Source organism: Lynx canadensis, chromosome D3 (genome assembly GCF_007474595.2).
Source record: "Lynx canadensis isolate LIC74 chromosome D3, mLynCan4.pri.v2, whole genome shotgun sequence".
In the NCBI taxonomy this organism is placed as follows: domain Eukaryota; kingdom Metazoa; phylum Chordata; class Mammalia; order Carnivora; family Felidae; genus Lynx; species Lynx canadensis.
Genome location: NC_044314.2, coordinates 72,283,706 through 72,302,632, shown reverse-complemented (window position 1 = coordinate 72,302,632; position 18,927 = coordinate 72,283,706). Strand labels below are relative to the sequence as shown.

At 45.3% G+C, this 18,927-nt stretch overlaps 1 protein-coding gene across 3 annotated transcripts in view; it reads right to left on the bottom strand.

The window, feature by feature from the left end:
* LOC115528187 (E3 ubiquitin-protein ligase RNF185) overlaps positions 1-18,927 on the bottom strand; it is a 100,605-nt gene that overhangs the window by 26,947 nt on the left and 54,731 nt on the right. The window contains exon 1 of one of the 3 annotated variants that reach the window (XM_030336109.2): positions 756-1,202. The exons of the other annotated variants lie outside the window; for them this stretch is intronic. Coding sequence (XP_030191969.1) covers positions 756-808 — 53 coding nt within the window. The 5' untranslated portion in view covers positions 809-1,202. Of the gene's footprint in view, positions 1-755; positions 1,203-18,927 lie in introns of those variants that run through there. 3 annotated transcript variants of the gene reach the window in all.

The following is an 18,927-nucleotide window of genomic DNA, read 5'->3' as shown; positions in this document are numbered from 1 at the left end:
AGTGAGCAAAGAAAGGCAGGTCAGAAGTAGAAAGTTTCTACACCTCCGAGAAGCCCCATAGAAAAAGGCCCCCAGAAGTCTCAGGCCTGGGGACCTGACCTGCATGGGGCAGGGGTGGGGTGGGCTAGCCTGAAGCTCAGGAACACCCCAAAGCCAACTGCCCCAGTCTTGGAAGCACCTGCCCAGGCCTTTCCTTAGCAACTGTACTCACCTGAGAGCTCAGAAACCCTTAAAGCCAGAGGCAAATATGCCTGCCATTAATAGAAAAAGCGTTTATAGAGCGCCTACTGTGTACTAGGCTGCCCACACCCAGGTTTTGCCAGCTTCTTCCATGCCGTTTGGCAAAACCTGCCCATCCTGCTTGTTGAGGCAAATTCCTGGCAGACAGCAAGGCCTGCAGGTAAGACATGTGAGAGCTGGAAGAAAGCACCCCATTTGTGCTCTTCCCCCGGAAGCAGTAACACCAAGAACAGGCAGGGTCAGTGGCATCTTTTGGAGGCTCTTTCAGGTGTGCCTGGGAAGGAAGGAGAGCCGGAATTCCCCAAGAGCTTCCATCTGGGCATATCCCTCACCTCACCATTCCTAGACCATGGTGGGAGCCTTCAGCAGGCCTATTCTGCTTGGGAACAGCTTCTACTAGCTTCTGCCTGACAGAACCGATGGTCAAAGGATTAGTGAAATCTGAGGCCTCTGCCCTTCCCTCAGGACCAGGGGCCAGAAGAGGAGATGGAAAAGGGACTCTGAGCCCAACTCACCGAAAGGGGTCTCTGGAGGTGAAGTAAGCCGGGACGGACAAGTAACTCCCCATCTTCTTCCCACACCAGATAAACAAGCTCAGCTGCAAACCCGTCTGGGAGTGCCTCAGGCTGGCTGCAGACGGCCACCATGACAGGCCCAGGGCTCCCGGCACCTCTGGCTGCGGGCGGTCTGCCCAGCGCTCACCTCTCCCTCCGGAGCAGCCGAAGGGGCGTGAGGACTCCGGGCCACTTGCCCCCTGGCAGATTCCCGCAGGGGCTCATGGCTGGGATGGCTCCTCCCCAGTTCTCGGAAGCTCCAGCAGACGCTGGGGACTCCGGGAGAACCACCTCTCTGCAGAGGCTATACACACACACACACACACACAGACAGGGATTCTTGGGCAGGGGCCGGTGACTAGCTAAGAAAGAAGCGCTGCTGTCAAGTTAGCCTTCTTCTTCGGTCCCTCCCCTGATGAGGGAGGGAGGGAGGAAGAGGAGGGGCTCCTCGCGGAACCGAGGTGTGTGGTTGGAGCAGCTATTAGGAAATAGACCTTGCAGGCAAGGGGTGGAGCTGGGCTGGAGGGAGGCTGCAGACTAGCGCCATAGACAATAACCAGGACTGGCTGAGCGTCCATCCCTGAACTTGGGGAAGGGCAGGGCAAGAGAAAGAGAGCCCATCTGCCCCCAAGTGTCCCTAGCCTGAGGAGTTGCCCAAAGTATAGTAACTCTGCTCGGAGGTGAAGCAAAACAAACATACCAACTCCAGGCCAAGCCACGCCTCCCCTCAAAAGGGGTGGGTGGGGGATGGTCTCTCCGGGTTGGAGAGACAGATCTAGAGACCCAGGTCCAGAGAACTACCCTCTAGGTTTTGTGCTCTGGGCTGGCATCTACTGGGTCCTAGTGTTAGGGTCCCCATTCATCCCTTCCCTCTGCCTGGCCTGAGGACAGCCCCCAGGGCTAGCCAGTGGGGGCTGCCATTCCACTTCTGGGCAGAGCTGTGCTGGGAAAGAGGAAACAAGGCCTGGAGTGGTCACTGACACCTGACATTTCTCCATGTAGCAAGCACTGTGTAAGCACTCTCTTATTTCTCCGAGATGGGAATTACCTCTATAAACAAGGAGATAGAGGTTGAGAGATTAGCTAACTAACTCAGGCCAAAATACTAGTCAGTGGCAGGGCTGGGATTTAAATGTAGGCCCTTGTGAGAGCTCCAGAGCCAGAGCTCTGAGGCTGGAGCTTATTCTGACTCTTCAAGGGGAAATAGCTCCCTCAAAGCCCTTCTGCAAGTAGGAGACAGCATAGGGACTAGAGCCCAGATCACCTGTCACCCCTTTTTAATTTATTCTTTCAATGCCAGAATGCCATCCATTGGCCTCGGTGGGCAGTGGCACTTTTTCCATTGTGTCCATGGTAACCAAGCTTCTCAAACAGAAAAATGAGGCATGATGGAGGATAAGGCTGGGAGTGCCTGTGGGGACGATGGGCCTTAGTATCTGGAGTGGTGGTCTGGCTGAAGAGCACTGGCTGAGGGGATGACCAAAACATAGCCCACCGTTGGGAAAGCCTCTTGTTCCCCTGAGTGCAGGACTGTGAGGGGAAAAGCAAGGTTGCTAGATTGGGACACATCCAGACCCCACTGCTGGACTTGAGGGAGTGACAGTAGCTCTCTCCCACCAGGCACACATTCCTCTCCACTGAAGTCACCCTATCACCGTGACAGGAAAGTCTGTGGCAAAGGTGGTGGCTGGATTACAAGGGAACCTTTTCCCATTCCTCTATTGATTGGATACACGGGTAACAATGAATGTGATAAAACAGATTGCGTTTGCACCCTGTAATAAGCTACCATTTATTAAACACTTAGTTCCTAGCTCTGTATTAAGAGCTCTGCATCTTTCATCTATCATACTTTAATTGCCAATATATGGGTGTAGATGTTACCCCCATTTACCAGATAAGGAAACTGAGGTTCTGAAGGGTTATATCACTAGTCTGAAGACAAACAGCTAGTAAGTGGTATAGCTGGGTTTCAAAACCAGTAAGTGTGACTTACTGGTCACTTACAGGGTCAGGACACCTTTTCTGTAAAGGGCCAGAGAATAAATATTTTAGGCTTTGCAGGTCTACACAATTATAGATTGTCACAGCTACTCAACTCTGTCACTGCAGTGTGAAAGTGCCTGTATATAAAATGTAAACAAATGGATGTGACTATTTTCCAATAAACCTCTATTTATGGACAATGAAATTTGAATTTCATGTAATTTTCATGTAACATGAAACACTCTTTTGCTTCCCAACCCTCATTAAAAAATGTAAAAATCAGAGGCCATAGTTTGCCAACCTATGCTCTGCAGTGAAGGCACTCAACCACTCTGTTTACTGCCTCTAATAGTGAAGACCAGCTTTTGACATATGTACAGAACTCAGCCACCTTTATCCACTGCCATACAGATACCACACTCCAGCCCCCAGAAGCAGCCAGCAGGAACAAGCACTGGCCAGGCGCTCACCCTGCACCAAGAACTAACTGCCCACAGTACTCATACATATGAATGAATTTTAACCCACACTAGTCAGTAGTGCTAGGATTTCTCCCTTTTTACAGAGATAGGAATTGAAGCACAGTCTAAACTGCTTGTGTGAGGCTACCCAGCTGTACAAGTGTGAGGTGAAGCCAGGATTCGAACCCAGGCTTTTTATACTGAGCTCCGCCATTGCTATGCTGGAGCCCAGTCTGGGCCCAGAGCCAGACTGTCTGGATTTGAATGTGACAACGAACTGCGCGTAAGCCCTTGGCACAGGGTCTGGAACACATTAAGGGTTGATAAATGTGAGCTGCTAATATCATTAAGACTATTGTTACTACCACTATGGGCTAGCTATGTGGCCTTCAGTAAGTTGTTGCCTCTGTCTGGGCCTTGGTTAGGTCTCTAAATAGCTTCCAGCTTCAACATTTGTCAGCCCTATGAAGTTGCAGAGGGCTGCTTGTTTTCCTTTGGTCTCTAGTGGAGTTTAAACCTCTTGAGCAAGCCCGGAGGTGAACAGGATCCCAACCTGGGGGCCACACAGGAGCCACAGAGGAGGTGGAGCACAGTGGAAAGGGGAAACACACAGGATACCAAAAGCCCTGTCCAGCTGGAGAGCTAGGAGCTCTCTTTCTCCCAGTGACAGAGCCAACTATTTCTCACCATAATCTATTATGTTCCCTTGTAATTCGATCAGGCAAGAAGGGGGCCCCAAATTAAGTTTGGAACTAGCAAATTATCTTCTAATTGCACCCTCTGATTTCCATCTGATGAACAGAGTGCAGATGGAAGAAAATGCAAGCCACAAAGAGACTGGGGCCAGGGAGCCCATGAGCATAACTCCTCTTGACATTTCACACAGCTCTGCTGTTCCAGCGGCGGCAGGCGCAGTGAGTCGGTGTCTAGGAATGCGAGCAGGAGGCTGCAGGCGTTCTCTGTTCCCCCCACTCTGCTTACAAAGGATTCAGTGGGTGGGTGGGTGTGTGGGGAACTAGTGTGAGGGCTTCTCAATGCCATGAAAACTGCCTCCCCCTCAAAGAGGGGCAGCCATCTCCCCATGTCAAGAGCTGAAGTGGAAGCCCCTCCTAGGTGGAATCCATGTGACCTCCATAAATCCAGACTTCAGGAGGAACCACTGAAGGACTGATCACCAGATGTGATAAGCTGCTGGCTGCTCAGACCCAAGTGTGTGGTTCCTCAAGGCCAACTTCAAAGGGCCTAAACCACCCAGAACTGGGAGGTGAAAGGTTATACTGGAGACTATATTTCCCCCTCCTGCCCTTGGATACTGGCCTTGTGTGGAAAGCTGCTCTTCTAGGTCCCTAGAGCAGCTGGCAGAGGATTCAACAGCTACAGCTGCCAGAGGCAACTGCAAGGATCCTTGTACTGGCAGTTATGGACAGGATAAGATGGCAGGAGAGGTACTAATCTCCTGCACATTTTACAAGTTGCAAACCTGACCAGAAGCCAAGCAATCTGATTCTTCAGGACCAGCTGAGACACAAGGCTTCAAGGTGTCTGTGAGAGGCTGGAGGCGACAGCCTTCAAGGCTGGTCGCCCTAAGCAAGCACTCTAGTGAGGAGTGGTGAATCACCCCCGGCAGCTCTGGTCAGATAATCCGAAGTCCAAGGAACTGTGTTGTGTGGGGCCCTCTACTGGCCAGGAGGACTCCAACCAAAAAATGGAAACGCTGGGACTCTACCACTTCTGAACCTTGAAAGGTGAGCATTTCCACTCCCATCTACTGACCATTGTTCCAGCCTCTGCTTCTCTTCTCTGTAGTGCAGAAACACTACAGCAGCCATCATCCTTCTAAAACAGGAGTCCTAGAAATTCCACTGATAGAAATTTTGCCCAGAGAAATATTTGTACGAATGTGCCAGGACATGTGTCCGGCACGATTTAATACTAAAAGATTAGAAACAGTCACGCATCCATTAATAGGGGTGGGCTAAATATAATTACGCAGGCATACAATAAAATATTATGCAGTTATTAAAAATAATTAGGTAGGGGCGCCTGGGTGGCTCAGTCGGTTAAGTGTCCGACTTCGGCTCAGGTCATGATCTCACAGTTCGTGAGTTCGAGCCCCGCGTCGGGCTCTGTGCTGACAGCTCAGAGCCTGGAGCCTACTTCAGATTCTGTGTCTCCCTCTCTCTCTGCCCCTCCCCTGCTCATGCTCTGTCTCTGTCTCAAAAATAAATAAACATTAAAAAAATTAAAAAAATAATAATAATTAGGTAGACCCTAGGTACTGAAACAGAAGTTGTCCCAGGTAAGGTGTTACGTTAAAATATCCTATGGGAATGCAAGGTGGTGCAGCCACTCTGGAAAACAGTATGGAGGTTCCTCAAAAAACTAAAAATAGAACTACCCTACGAACCAGCAATTGCACTACTAGGCATTTATCCAAAGGATACAGGTGTGCTGTTTCGAAGGGACACGGGCACCCCCATGTTTATAGCAGCACTAGCAACAATAGCCAACGTATGGAAAGAGCCCAAATGTCCATCGATGGATGAATGCATAAAGAAGATGTGGCATATATATACAATAGAGTATTAGTCGGCAATCAAAAAGAATGAAATCTTGCCATTTGCAACTACGTGGATGAAACTGGAGGGTATTATGCTAAGTGAAATTAGTCAGTCAGAGAAAGACAAAAATCATATGACTTCACCATATGAGGACTTTAAGAGACAAAACAGATGAACATAAGAGAAGGGAAACAAAAATAATATAAAAACAGGGAGGGGGACAAAACAGAAGAGACTCATAAATATGGAGAACAAACTAAGGGTTACTGGAGGGGTTGTGGGAGGGGGGATGGGCTAAATGGGTAAGGGGCACTAAGGAATCTACTCCTGAAATCACTGGTGTACTACATGCTAGTCTGGATGTAAATTAAAAAAAAATAGTAATAAATAAATCCTAGCATCAGAGAGTAAACATAATAATTCCATTGTTTAAAAATTCTATGTGCATAATCCTTAAAGACCATCTGGAAGATTGCACTACTTGGTTATCAGTTTCTCCTTTCAAGTAGTGAGATCTCTCGAAGCAGGGATAAAAACAGTATTAATTTTCTACCCTTTTGATACTGTTTCCATTTTTTCTTATACACTTAATTGCTGCTTTTTAAGGCGATAAATGAATAACAACAAAAAAGAAGCCCCAAGATTTAGAGCAAATGTCTCTTCACACTTTTTTCCTAGTGCTCTTGTCCAAAGGCAAAGCCTGCCTGGGTACACGCACACAGAACTCCTGGGGCTGTTTCTTCAGCTTCCCTACCAGGGTCATGGCTTTGGCCACCTCTGGCCCCACTCTACTTCCTGACCTGGCCACACAGGCTTTCCCAAACCTTTGCTCTCTTAGCTCTTTCTGTAGCCTCCTGTATCTTCAGGCTGGTGGTTGCCTCCTTTTTCTAGATCCAGCTCCAACAGAGCACTCAATCTCCTTTGGGAAGAGTTCCCTTGATGTGTCCCTAAGCACCACACGCAGGAAGGGCTCTGACCCCATATCTGTCTAGTGCCAGATCCAACGACATGAGGCCCATACCAGGCTCACCCTTCATCCACAGATGCCCACTAAATAAACACGTAACTCAGGACCCCCCATTATGAGCAACCACAGTACTAGAATGGCGGTGGTAACTAATGTTTATAAAGCATTTTTAATTTACAGAGGGCTTTTATACTCATCATCCAGTTTAGTCCCTGTAACAACCTCACGAGGAATACCTATAGCACAGACCAGGTAAGGGCAGCCTAGAGGTATTAGGTGATTCATCCGAGGTTACTGCTGGGAAGTACAAGACTGAGATTAAAAGCTACCTTGCTGACCTCAAAACCCATACCTTTTCCTCAACATGAGCCCTAGCAAGGTGTTCAGGAATCCCACCTCTCCAATAGAGGGCCCCAAACTGCTGGGTGTGTTCAATTCCTGTATCTGATTTTTTCTAGATTTCCTGCCCACATTCTTACTGTCAGGGTATGATGAAAGAGCTTATCAAATGTCTTAGGGAAATCAAGAGAGGGTCTCACAACTAGCAACCCAGTGAAAATATGAAGTCAAGTCTAATTAGTCATGGCTAATTCACTACTGCTGAATCCTAGTAATCGGCTCCTTTTCTAAGTGCTCACTGTCCACCTATTCCAGTATCTGCAAATTTCCACAGAATTCCATCAGAATTTGGTGAAGAAGTCAAGTTAAAAGGATTATGAGTTCACTTTTTCCAGCATCTCTATTTCCTTCTTTTTGAAAACTGAGCCAGTTAGCCATTTCCATCTTTATTTCACTGATAGGTCCTTGGTATATGGCAGGTATGGCTCAAATAACCATTATACTTGGGGTACTGCCCCCATTCGGTTTCTCAAAAGTTACTAATAGAGGTTCTGTTATTATGCCACAAAGATTTTTCATTTTTTTCTTTTTTCAGTATACTGGGAAAGAATTTTCCAGTCTAAAAACTAGACACATTTCATGTGATTGGGTACCCTCATGCATCTTGGGCTTCACATCCTCCCTCCCTAGTTTCAAGTTCATGAGCTGTAAATCAAAGGATTGGACTAAATCTCTAAGGTTCTTTCCAGATTGCCATGACACTTAAGACGAATGCCAAAGATTATCTTTTGCTGGTGTTTGTTAACATGACACCACATTTCAGAAGTTGTGGACACTTAGCTCCCACTCTGCAAAACACTGACTAAGTTCCAGGAGTTAGGCACTGAGGTGGGCTTGTTCACATATGCTTTCATTTAATTCTAAAAACTTTGTGAGGTTGAGGTTGCTATCTCCTTTTCACATATGAGGAGCTAAGGTTCACAATGAAAGCTATTATTCAAGGTCACAGGTCTAGCAATCGGCAGAGCTGGGATTTAACCCAAGTCTTTGGATTTCAGGTCTGAGACAGTAAAGTTGCCTCAAATAACTATTTTACACTTGCTATTTGATTTACAGTGGTATTTCTGAAAATGTGGTTGAAAATGTGGAATAGCAGCATCAGACTCCCGGGGGGAGCTTGTTGAAAATGAAGACTCCTGGACCTTACCCCAAGCCTACATAATAGGAATGGCTGAGACCATGCACAAGAATCTGCATTTTAAACAAGCCCCAGTGTTTCTGATGCACATTGAAGATGGAATCCACTACTTTACTCTTTCCTATGGGCTTTTTTTCCACTTGATTTCATTCTTTTCTCATACTAACCTTGAGAGGCAAGCAGAATAGGTCACTATTACCTCCTGGCTACAAAGGAGGAAATGACTTGAAGATAGGCTGTTCACCTTCTTATTCTGGATTGAGAATAATTAAAAATAAATGTTTACAAAATGTCTACATTTTGTAAAGCCTTGGCTCACTGGGGACTTTCACCTTCCTAGTGTTGTTCTTACTCATTTGCAACCCCATAGTAGCTGCCTCTCTTTTTCCTTCAGTGATACTGTAGTGTTACTCAGGGTATGGTGGGAAAAGAGGACTCCAGAATACAGGTCATCACATGAAAAGGCCACCTTTGGAACTGAAACAAAACACAAGGGCTGACATTAGCCAATTTCAGAAACAGCTGATGCTGCTGTAAGAGTCGGGGCTATTGATGGGAGCCCAGTGGAGCATCCTTGGATCTAAGCAGGATCACTAAAGAACAGCCTCAGGAAGGTATTACCAGAAGATCACCAACAGAGAGAAAAAAAATTACCCTCAAATCTGGCCTAAGGTACTTGGGAGGTTTTTCCTGGTAATGGTGACAAATGTGGAGAAAGAGAATTTGCTAGCACTCCTCCAAATACTGCCCAAGGGAAGGGGGGATTCCAGCCCTTGGAGGAAAAATACAAAGCAAATTAGCACAGTGGACTGCCACAGTGCAGAAGGCATGCCATAACTTGACCTTTGATAGATTTCAGCTTTGGAATGACACTTACGGACAGAGGTCTTACTCCATGCTCCCATTTCAGAAGAAAAGCTCTTGCCTGAAAGAATACTGTAGAGCAAAGAAATGGTGAAGATGCATACTGAAAGGGCTTATCCATGTGTCCAAAGAGAAAGGTGGTCATTTGACAAAAACATCATTCGCCTAACAAACACTGAGCACCCACTGATTCTGGGCACTCTGCTAAGCTCTGGGATACCAAGATGAACTAGATATGGCTTCAGACTTGAAGAATTTCATACTCTAAGAGTGTATGTGTAAACATACACTTAGATGTGTAAACTTAGATGTGTAAACAAATATTGACAGGACTATAACTGAGGTATGAGAATAACAGAGAGGAAGAAAGTCTCCTATGTTTGGTGGGGAAGGTTCAGGGTGGATTTGGCTAGGCTCCTCCACAGAGGATGAGGTGTATCAGTTGAATCTGAAGGTTGATTACCAGGCAGACAAGAGGAATTCCAGCCTGAAGAAACAATATGTGCAAGTGCACTGAGGGAGAACAGTATGGTCCATAAGCTGCAGTGCAGGGCACATGTGAAGGGTGATCAAGAGGAGGCTGGGATGGTGGGAGAGGGCAAGGGCAGATCACCAAGCGCCAGGTCTGCTAGGTGAAAGAGTCATCCACAGGCAGTGAAGAGTTATCAGAGGTATTTAAGTAAGCAGAGATTCTCAATTAATGGAACATAAAGCCTCAGACACCAAAGAGGGTGCTGGTTTTTAGTTGCCAATTAGTCTCCTTGAATGCGCATTTTTATCTCAAGTCTACAGCTGGCTGCACTTATGTCCATATGAAGTCTGCTGGCTAAGCGTTCACTAACGGCAGACCATGGCTTCATTCTCAGGCAACATCTCTACTGAGCTGGTCATTTTAACAACTGAGATTTGCCTGTATGGGCTGTAAGCACATAAGAGTGAAGTTGTAACCTCTTGTAAATAATCATCTACTGTTGCTATGTGATACAACTGAATGTCCAACCTTCGGTGTCTAATGCTATGTTTACATATTCTTCTCCTGGCCACAATGAGAAAAAAACACTTTGGATATCTTAACAAATCTGTAGGTAATGCCAGGAAAAGAGCCCTGGCCTGAAAAGAGAAAAACTGAAAATGTGACTTGGCTAAAAACAGACTTGCTGTGTGATCTGAGGCAAGCCATTAAACCTCTCTGGGCTTTAATTTCTTCCTCTGTAAAAGGAAGGAGTTAAGTAAGCAAAAAATTCCACACACAGGAGGTCAATACTGAAGAGAGACATGAGGAAGGGGTTGTAGTCAGAGAAAGGTTGACTGGTTCACCATCTAGAGACCTCTCCAAGACTAGCATTTTCTGGCTGAATGATCCTACTTCAATGAAGCCTTGTTTTTTTGGCTTCTGAGGTCCGGAAACAGGGCTTCATAGCACCTGGAGAGGTACAGACATTCTAGGATGCCTCTAACCATTTATCAATCCCACGGTCCATTTACGAGTTGACACTTTAACTTAGAATACCCACATCCCCCATACAAGTACTACCTTTAGACCCTTCCTGTTATCAAGATGCCCAAGAAGCTGAATTAGGCATCAGAAGGTTGTTTTGTGAGTATGGACTTAAAGGGAGATGAGCCGCCATAGAGAGAAATTTCATTCTGGTACTGGCAAGCCAGCCAAATCAGCCCTGTCTATAACAAAGAACTCCCTTCTGGTGACCAAATTCAAATTAAATATTTTTATCTGGACATACTACTAATTTTGCCTCACTGATTTTTCACTTTCTGTTTCACTGCTGGCCACTCATTATTCTTCTGGGCTTTAAACTATTTTTTTCAGGGGCGCCTGGGTGGCTCAGTCGGTTGGGCGTCTAACTTCGGCTCAGGTCATGATCTTGCGGTCTGTGAGTTCGAGCCCCGCGTCGGGCTCTGTGCTGACAGCTCAGAGCCTGGAGCCTGTTTCAGATTCTGTGTCTCCCTCTCTCTCTGACCTTCCCCCGTTCATGCTCTGTCTCTCTCTGTCTCAAAAATGAATAAATGTTAAAAAAAAAAATTTAAAAAAAACCTTTTTTTCAAGTATTTATTAATGTTTCTTTATTTTTGACAGAGAGAAAGGAAGAGAGAGAGAGAGAACAAGTGAGCGGGGAAGGGGCAGGGAGGGGGGTGGGGGGGACAGAGGATCTGAAGCGGGTTCCACACCGTCAGCACAGAGCCAGATGTGGGGCTCAAACTCATGAACTGAGAGATCATGACTTGAGCCAAAGTTGGATGCTTAACCACCTGAGCCACCCAAGTGCCCCTCAAGTTTTAATTTAAATTCTAGTTAGCACATAGTGTAGTATTTGTTTCAGGAGTAGAATTTAGTGATTCATCACTTACATACAAGACCCAGTGCTCACAACAAATGCCTTCCTTAATGCCCATCACCCATTTAGCCCATCCCCCCACCCACCTCCCCTCCAGCAACCCTCAGTTTGTTCTCTATAGTTAAGAGTCTCATCATTTGCGTTCCTCTCTGTTATTTTCTTGCTTCCCCTATATTCATTTGTTTCTTAAATTTCACGAGTGAAATCATAGTATTTGTTTTTCTCTGACCTACTTATTTCACTTAGCATAATATACTCTAGCTTTATCCACATGGTTGCAAATGGCAAGATTTCATTCTTTTTTTTTTTTTTTTAATTTTTTTTTTTTTTTCCAACGTTTATTTTATTTTTAAGACAGAGAGAGGCAGAGCATGAATGGGGGAGGGGCAGAGAGAGAGGGAGACACAGAATCAGAAACAGGCTCCAGGCTCTGAGCCATCAGCCCAGAGCCCGACGCGGGGCTCGAACTCCCGGACCGCGAGATCGTGACCTGGCTGAAGTCGGACGCTTAACCGACTGCGCCACCCAGGCGCCCCAAGATTTCATTCTTTTGATAGCCGAGTAACATTCCATTGTGTATATACCACAACTTCTTTATCCATTCATCAGTCGATGACATTTGGGTTCTTTCCATAATTTGGCTACTATTAATACTGCCGCTGTAAACATCAGGGTGCATATGCTCCTCCAAATCAGTACTTTTGTATACTTAGGGTAAATACCTAGTAGTGTAATTGCTGGGTCATAGGGTAGTTCTATTTTTAACTTTTTGAGGAACCTCCATACTGTTTTCCAGAGTGGCTGCCCCAGTTTAGTTCAATATATTTTTTTAAGTATTAATTTATTTTTGAGAGAGAGAGAGAAACAGAGAGAGACAGACAAACAGAGAGAGACAGAGTGTGAGTTGGGGAGGGGCAGAGAGAGAGGGAGACACAGTCCACAGCAGACTCTAGGCTCTGAGTTATCAGCACAGAGCCTGATGCAGGGCTTGAACTCACAAACCATAGGATCATGACCTGAGCTGAAGTTGGATGCCTAACCAGCTGAGCCACCAAGGCACCCTGAATAAAATAATTTTTAATTGAAAAAAAATTAATTACTTCTTCAGATATATAACAATCACCAATTCACATATTATTCTGCTCTGGGAGACATTTGGCTCCCTAGTAGCTAATAATAAATGGCTAATACTCATGAGTGCTCACTGCACGTGAAGCCCTGTTCTTACCCAATACTACACAGGATTTCATTTATTTACCCCTCATAATAATATTAGGAACTAGACAAAAGGTTAGTATCTTCGTTTTACAGATGAGGAAATGAAGCACAAAAAGGGTAAGTAACTTGCCCAATGTACACAAGCAATAAATGACAGAATCAGGATTCGAACCCAAGCAATCTGGTTCTTGAGTCTGTGCTCTTAACTACCATATGATACTGTTCCTATTACATGTAGATCTGACTAGTTTAACCCCCCAGAGGACAAACTTCATTTCCAACTTCTTGGGGAATCACCAACCTATTCACCCCCTCCCTGCCCCAAATCACCCATAAGTAAAAGATATTATGTAAATATTCCATTTTTTCCACTCTAAACTTAACGTACATCTTTAGCTAATATCATCTTTCAAAGATTTATAACATTTAAAAAATAAAAAAACTTACAATTAGAACTAAAACTTGTCAGATTTCAATTCATAATTAGTTTCGTCTAGAGTAGTTGGGCTCTTTCTTCCCTCTACTGCCTTTCTCTTCACAATTTGTTCCTGTCTGGCTGGTACCTACAAAGAAGCACAGCTCAAGACCTGCTGCTGAACAGGATTCCTGGGTCATCATCTCTGGCTCCTTTGGGGGCAGAAGACAAAGCTTTAACTTCTCACTTCAACATCGCAGGCAACTTTCCAAAACAACCCAATGTCTAGAACCAATTCCTCTCTGCCACTTACAGTAACTGCAGACACAGTGGCTGCTAAGGAAAGGATGTGGGGAAGAGGAAGGGCAGGGAAAGGCCTTGCTTACATCATGTCTCTTGGCCACCCTGGCAACTCATTCAACAAATATCCCTCACATGCCAATGATGTGCTCAGTGGTGACACAATGAAGGGCAAAATGTCCCATGGTCCGTGATCAGGTTATACTTACAGAATATTAGAGGTCTCAGGATGTTATTAAGGAGATGATCAAATGAATAAACATAAAATTAAAACCACAAAAAAAAGCATCAAAGGGAAGGTCTATGAAAGCATAAAACAGGGGGTCATGACCTATTCTATAACTATTTCTTTGAGACATTCAGGTAAAGATCTGAAGGATGAGCAAGAGTTAATTAGGCCAAAAGAGAGCGAGGGGGCATTCCAGGCAGAGAGAACAGTGGGAACAGGAGGCTGTCAGAAGGAAGCGGGGTGTGTTTTGGACCCTGTGAGGAGGAGCAGTGAGACTGAAGTAGAGTGAGCAGGAGGCTATGGGGAGAGGCCAGGCCACGAGGGGCTCTGTAGGCCACATTAGGGACTGGTTTTTATCCAAGAGCACTGCAAAATCATGGATGCATATAAGGATGGAGAGATGACAGTGTGACGTGCTCAGATTTTTTTTTAAGGTCACTCATTCTGGCCGCTCTGTGGAGAATGGATTGGGTGGTGCAAGTGACTATGCAGTTAGAAGGCTACTTTAGTCACCCAGGTGAGAGACAATAATAGCCTGGAATAGGGTGGTAGTAGGAGAAATGGAAAGAAATGGACGTATTCAAAATATAACCTGGAGATAAAACTGACAGGTGTGGATATTGGGGATGAGAGAGAAGAGGTGTCAAGAAGCACTTCCAGGTTCTGGCTTAGGCAGTGGGGTGGATGGTCATGCCATTCAATGAGACAGGTTATACTGAAGGGAAGCTAATTTGGGGAGGAAGAATGAAAGTCCAGCTGGATCTGGGATGCCTGGAAGACATTCAAATGGGCAGGAGAGGTTCATAGTAGGATAGACAGGACAAGAGCCCAGTGGAAAGGTTTGGATTGTAGATACAAACTTTGGAGTCATCAGTGTGTGGAGGAAGCCATGGGTGTGGGTGAGATTGCCTAGGGAGAAACAGAGAGTGTGCCTGGAGGAACAGCAACATTTCAGAGTTAGATAGAGGATAAGTAAACTGGAATGACCAGAAAAGGGGGGGGGGGGGGGGAAGCAGGAGAGTATGGAATGTCATGGAAGTCGAGGGAAGAGAATGTTTCAAGAGTGACAAAAATACTGACATAATAATAAATGCTAACATCTATTAAGTCCTAATTATGGCCAGGCACTGTGCTAAGGGCTTTGAATACATGATCAAATTTAATGCTGCACAACAACCTTTTCAGGTGGGAAGCATTTTACTTCCCCTTTCATAGATGAGGAAACTGTGGAAAGAAACTCAAGGTCAGCTGACTCAAGAGAAACTCGGATGGAAACTCAAACAGGTTGACTCCAAAATCTTGTTCACTTTTCTCTACTAACCTCTAGTGTAACTTGGAAGGTCATACAAGATGAAGACTGAAGAGTGGCCAGTGGATGGACTGATGTGGCTGTCCCCTGGAAAGTTACTAAGGGAATACTGTCTCAGGGGAATGAGAATAGAAGTCACACTAGAGCCCACTATTAGGACTGCTCCACATTATTACCGTTTTTCAGCTGTCTGAGGGAGCCAGTTAGGAGACCAGGCCAGTATGTTAAATCTGTATCCCCAACAGCATCTAATTTGGTGCCTTTGATATAGCAAATGATGCTCAAAATTATACGTGAACTGGTAACGTAAGCAGCACAAAATTCCCACGTGCTGCTCACTGCTAACCCTTCACATTACACCATCCTCATGTTTTCAGAGTGCTTTCTTTTGTGAGATCCTGACCTGAGCTGAAATCAAGAGTCAGATGCTTAACCAACTGAGCCACTCAGGTGCCCCTCAGAGTGCCTTCTTATCCATTACCTCCTTGATCCTCACAACAAGTTCATGAGGTGGATTACTTTTACTATATCTCATAGATGAGGAATTGAAGTTCACAGTGGCAAAGGAACTTGCCCACAGTTACAGCCAGCCTGGCTCAGCTAAGACCCAAATTCAGCTCTTCTGACTCTAAGTCTACTATTCTTTCTGGGGAGTCCTAGTGGAGAGAAGACCCTCTTCAGAGTCAGGGAGACCTGAGTTCAAATGTTAGCTCTGGGTGACCCTGAGCAAGTTCCTCTACCTTTCTGGACCTTCCTGTTTTTGTGTAAAATGCAGTTGTAGAGTTATTGTGAGGGTTGAATCAGATAATCTAAGTGAAATTCTCAATACAATGCTTAATAAATATCTGTCTTCCATTACTGGCTCCACCCTACCCCTCTTCATCTCTGCCCCAGACAGCAGCTGTGGGGCTTCTCTGGGATCTTAGTTCTCTCTTCCCAAAGAACAGAGCAGTATTAAGGCATGCTGAAGGTAACATACTGCTGCTATACACTAGAAGTCCCACTCCGTGTTCACGCTGGAGTTGTTTGTGGGGGCAGAGGAAGGTCTAGTTGTTTGTCCTCTGTCAGGCAAGCCCTAGTCCGTTTAACTGCCAGCCTTAATGAGTTGCTGGCTGGCTCTTTCCTTAGAGATAAAGTAGACAAATAAGCCAACTAGAATCAAAGGCTTGGGTCAGTAAATGCGGCAGCAACATCAGCATTACAACAGCAGATGGCAGGGTTGCTCCACGGACTCCCCCAGCAGGAGCCAGAGACCCAGGAGAAATGTATCGGCACTTTTGTTGACATTTGAGAATTCATAAAGCTTTTGAATCAATACCCTTCAGTGTTATCTGACACCACCTGTGTGTGGCAAGCAGGGTGAGTGTTTTTACTCTGAAGCTACAGAAGAGGAAACTGAGCCTCAGGGAGGTTAAACAACCTGACCATATTCAGGAATGTAAAGAGATTCATTCTTGTAAGCAAGGAGTCAGAACACCTGGGTTCAAATCTCAGCTATGCTACTTACTAGCTCTATGACTGTGAGCAAGTAACTTTCATTTCCCTATTTGTAAAATATGTATGACCAGTACTACAGTTATTAGGTTGTTATAAGAATTAAGTTAGATGATACAAATGTGAAATGCTTAGGACAGTGTCTGGTACATAGTAAACACTCAAAAAATGGTAGTTCTTACTATAATTATGATGCACCATGCTTGTTTAGATGGGGGTGTAGGTAAGAAAATGAGCATGGCTTGCAGCATCACAGAAGATACCCTGTCGTCACCCAGCCCATTACACCACCGTCTCTGGTGGCTACGTGTAAATTTCTTCACCGGCCTTTCCTGGAATCACAAATTCAGCGGAAATGGTCTGTTGCCTGATGAAGTGACAACAGCTTTCTATCTGTATTATTCCTTTTCCAGAACATAGGCATTAGAAATCACTTCTCAAGGGGAGCCTGGGTGGTTCAGTTGGTTGAGCGACTGACTTCAGCTCAGGTCATGATCTCGTAGTTTGTGAGTTCGAGCTCCGCGTCGGGTTCTGTGCTGATAGCTCAGAGCCTGTAGCCTACTTCAGATTCTGTGTCTCCCCCTCTCTCTACCCCTCCCCTGCTCACGCTCTGTGTCTCTCTGTGTCTCAACAATAAATGTTAAAAATAAAATAAAATAAAATAAAATAAAATAAAAAAAGAAATCCCTTCTCAAAAGAGAAAGCTCAGAGTCTGTTCATGATCCCAAGAAAGGAGGCCTTGAAGAGTTCCCAGGAGCCTTCAGGATGGTGGGTTTTTCCTTCTGACAATGCTATTAGGAACCAGGTCAAGTCAGAGAGTCCCAAGTAAGGACAATAAAGACTAATTAATAGAGGCAGTTTTTCCTCTTCCCACAACCCCTCCTCCTTGGCTAAACACTTCTGATGAGGGTGAAAGGACAATCATCAGAAAGCTTGTCAAGGTTCTTAGGTTTGCCAACATGCCAAGTCATTATACAACATGCCAGCTCCATACTTGACCTCAGCTACAAACAACATGTAGTCTGGCTGTTTTCCTGGCCTCCCCCATGGAGAGGGGAGCCAGTTTCAGAGAGCTTCAGAGAGAATGGCCCCAACTCTAGAACCAATGGCATTGCCAGGGGTACACAGAGTCCAAATAGGCCTGTTGGGAAGGTTGAGGAGAGGAAGCAGGAGGGCTGGTCAGCCAAGTATCCAGGGATCAGAAGGATCCTGGCCAGGCACCCAACTGTACCAGCACAGTTACAGACTAGGCTACTTCCAGGAGGTTTGTCAGCTGGCCTCTGCTGTACAGTCCCAGGTTCCAGCCTTCAGTGGCTTCCTATTGTCCGGGGCACCTGAGAATCTGGCGGAAGGCTATCAGAGATAGGATTACGGATGTGGCTGCAGATGCGGGGGATGGGGTAATGTAAGGAGAAGGAGAAGGGAGGAGAGTTTGGGCCACACCCTAGTAATTTCTTCATTGAATATCCAGCTCCACCCTGTGACTAGGAAAACAAAGGTGTGGGGGAAAGGGAAAAGAAAAGTCATTTCCTTTATTGTAACTAACTCAACTGGGTAAGAACAAGGCTGGAAGGGAATCACAAAAAATGAATTTCTTTGGGTAGCATGGAGGGAGGGTCCTATTTTCAGCAGACCTGTGCCCAGACACTCTGAATTCATCAGAGAATCACAGATGAGCTAGGATGAAAGAAAATTTCAAAGACCATTCAGGCTGATGCCTCATGGTCCTTACAACCAGGTTACTTCTGGGGTCAAACAAATACAGTCCTTCTCAGCCCTGAAGATCTTCCTCCAAACTGGACAAAAGTCAGTTGGCTCCAAAGAAGCCAGTCTCTCCAGGGCAAATTACCAGGCTCCATCCAAGGACTTCATGTCATCCAGTTTTCGTGAGAAAGCTCAGGAATCAGGAAATGTGCTCCTTAAATAAAGCTGGATTAGAGAGATTATGTCCTTGAGACAAAACTATAAATAGGTCTCCTATTCCAGATGTTCTACTTCCCCCACAGGCATGATCTTTGGTGTAACTGTGCCAAGGTAGTTCAAAGTTAACTTTAATCCCTGAGGCTCTACATTAGAAGACCAAGAGGTGTATAACAAGAGAAATAAATCCATGCACATAGGTGTATATAGACACACACTCACAATATAATATAAAGTGACAGCTACGGATTATTATGGGTATTCTATGTGTCAGGTGTTATGCTGAACAGTTTATCTAGGTTATTACATTTAATTGTGATAGCCTGTGGGATGAGTACTTATCCCCATTTTATAGATGAGATGCCTAAAGCTCAAGGCAGTCAACCCAAGGACAGTTAATAAATTGCAAAGCCAGGATTTGAAACCAGACAGCCTCCTTCTAGAGCCTGCACTCATCCACCATGTTAACGTGCCTTACTTCTTTCTCTCTACACATATATTTCTCTCTACCCCCCACT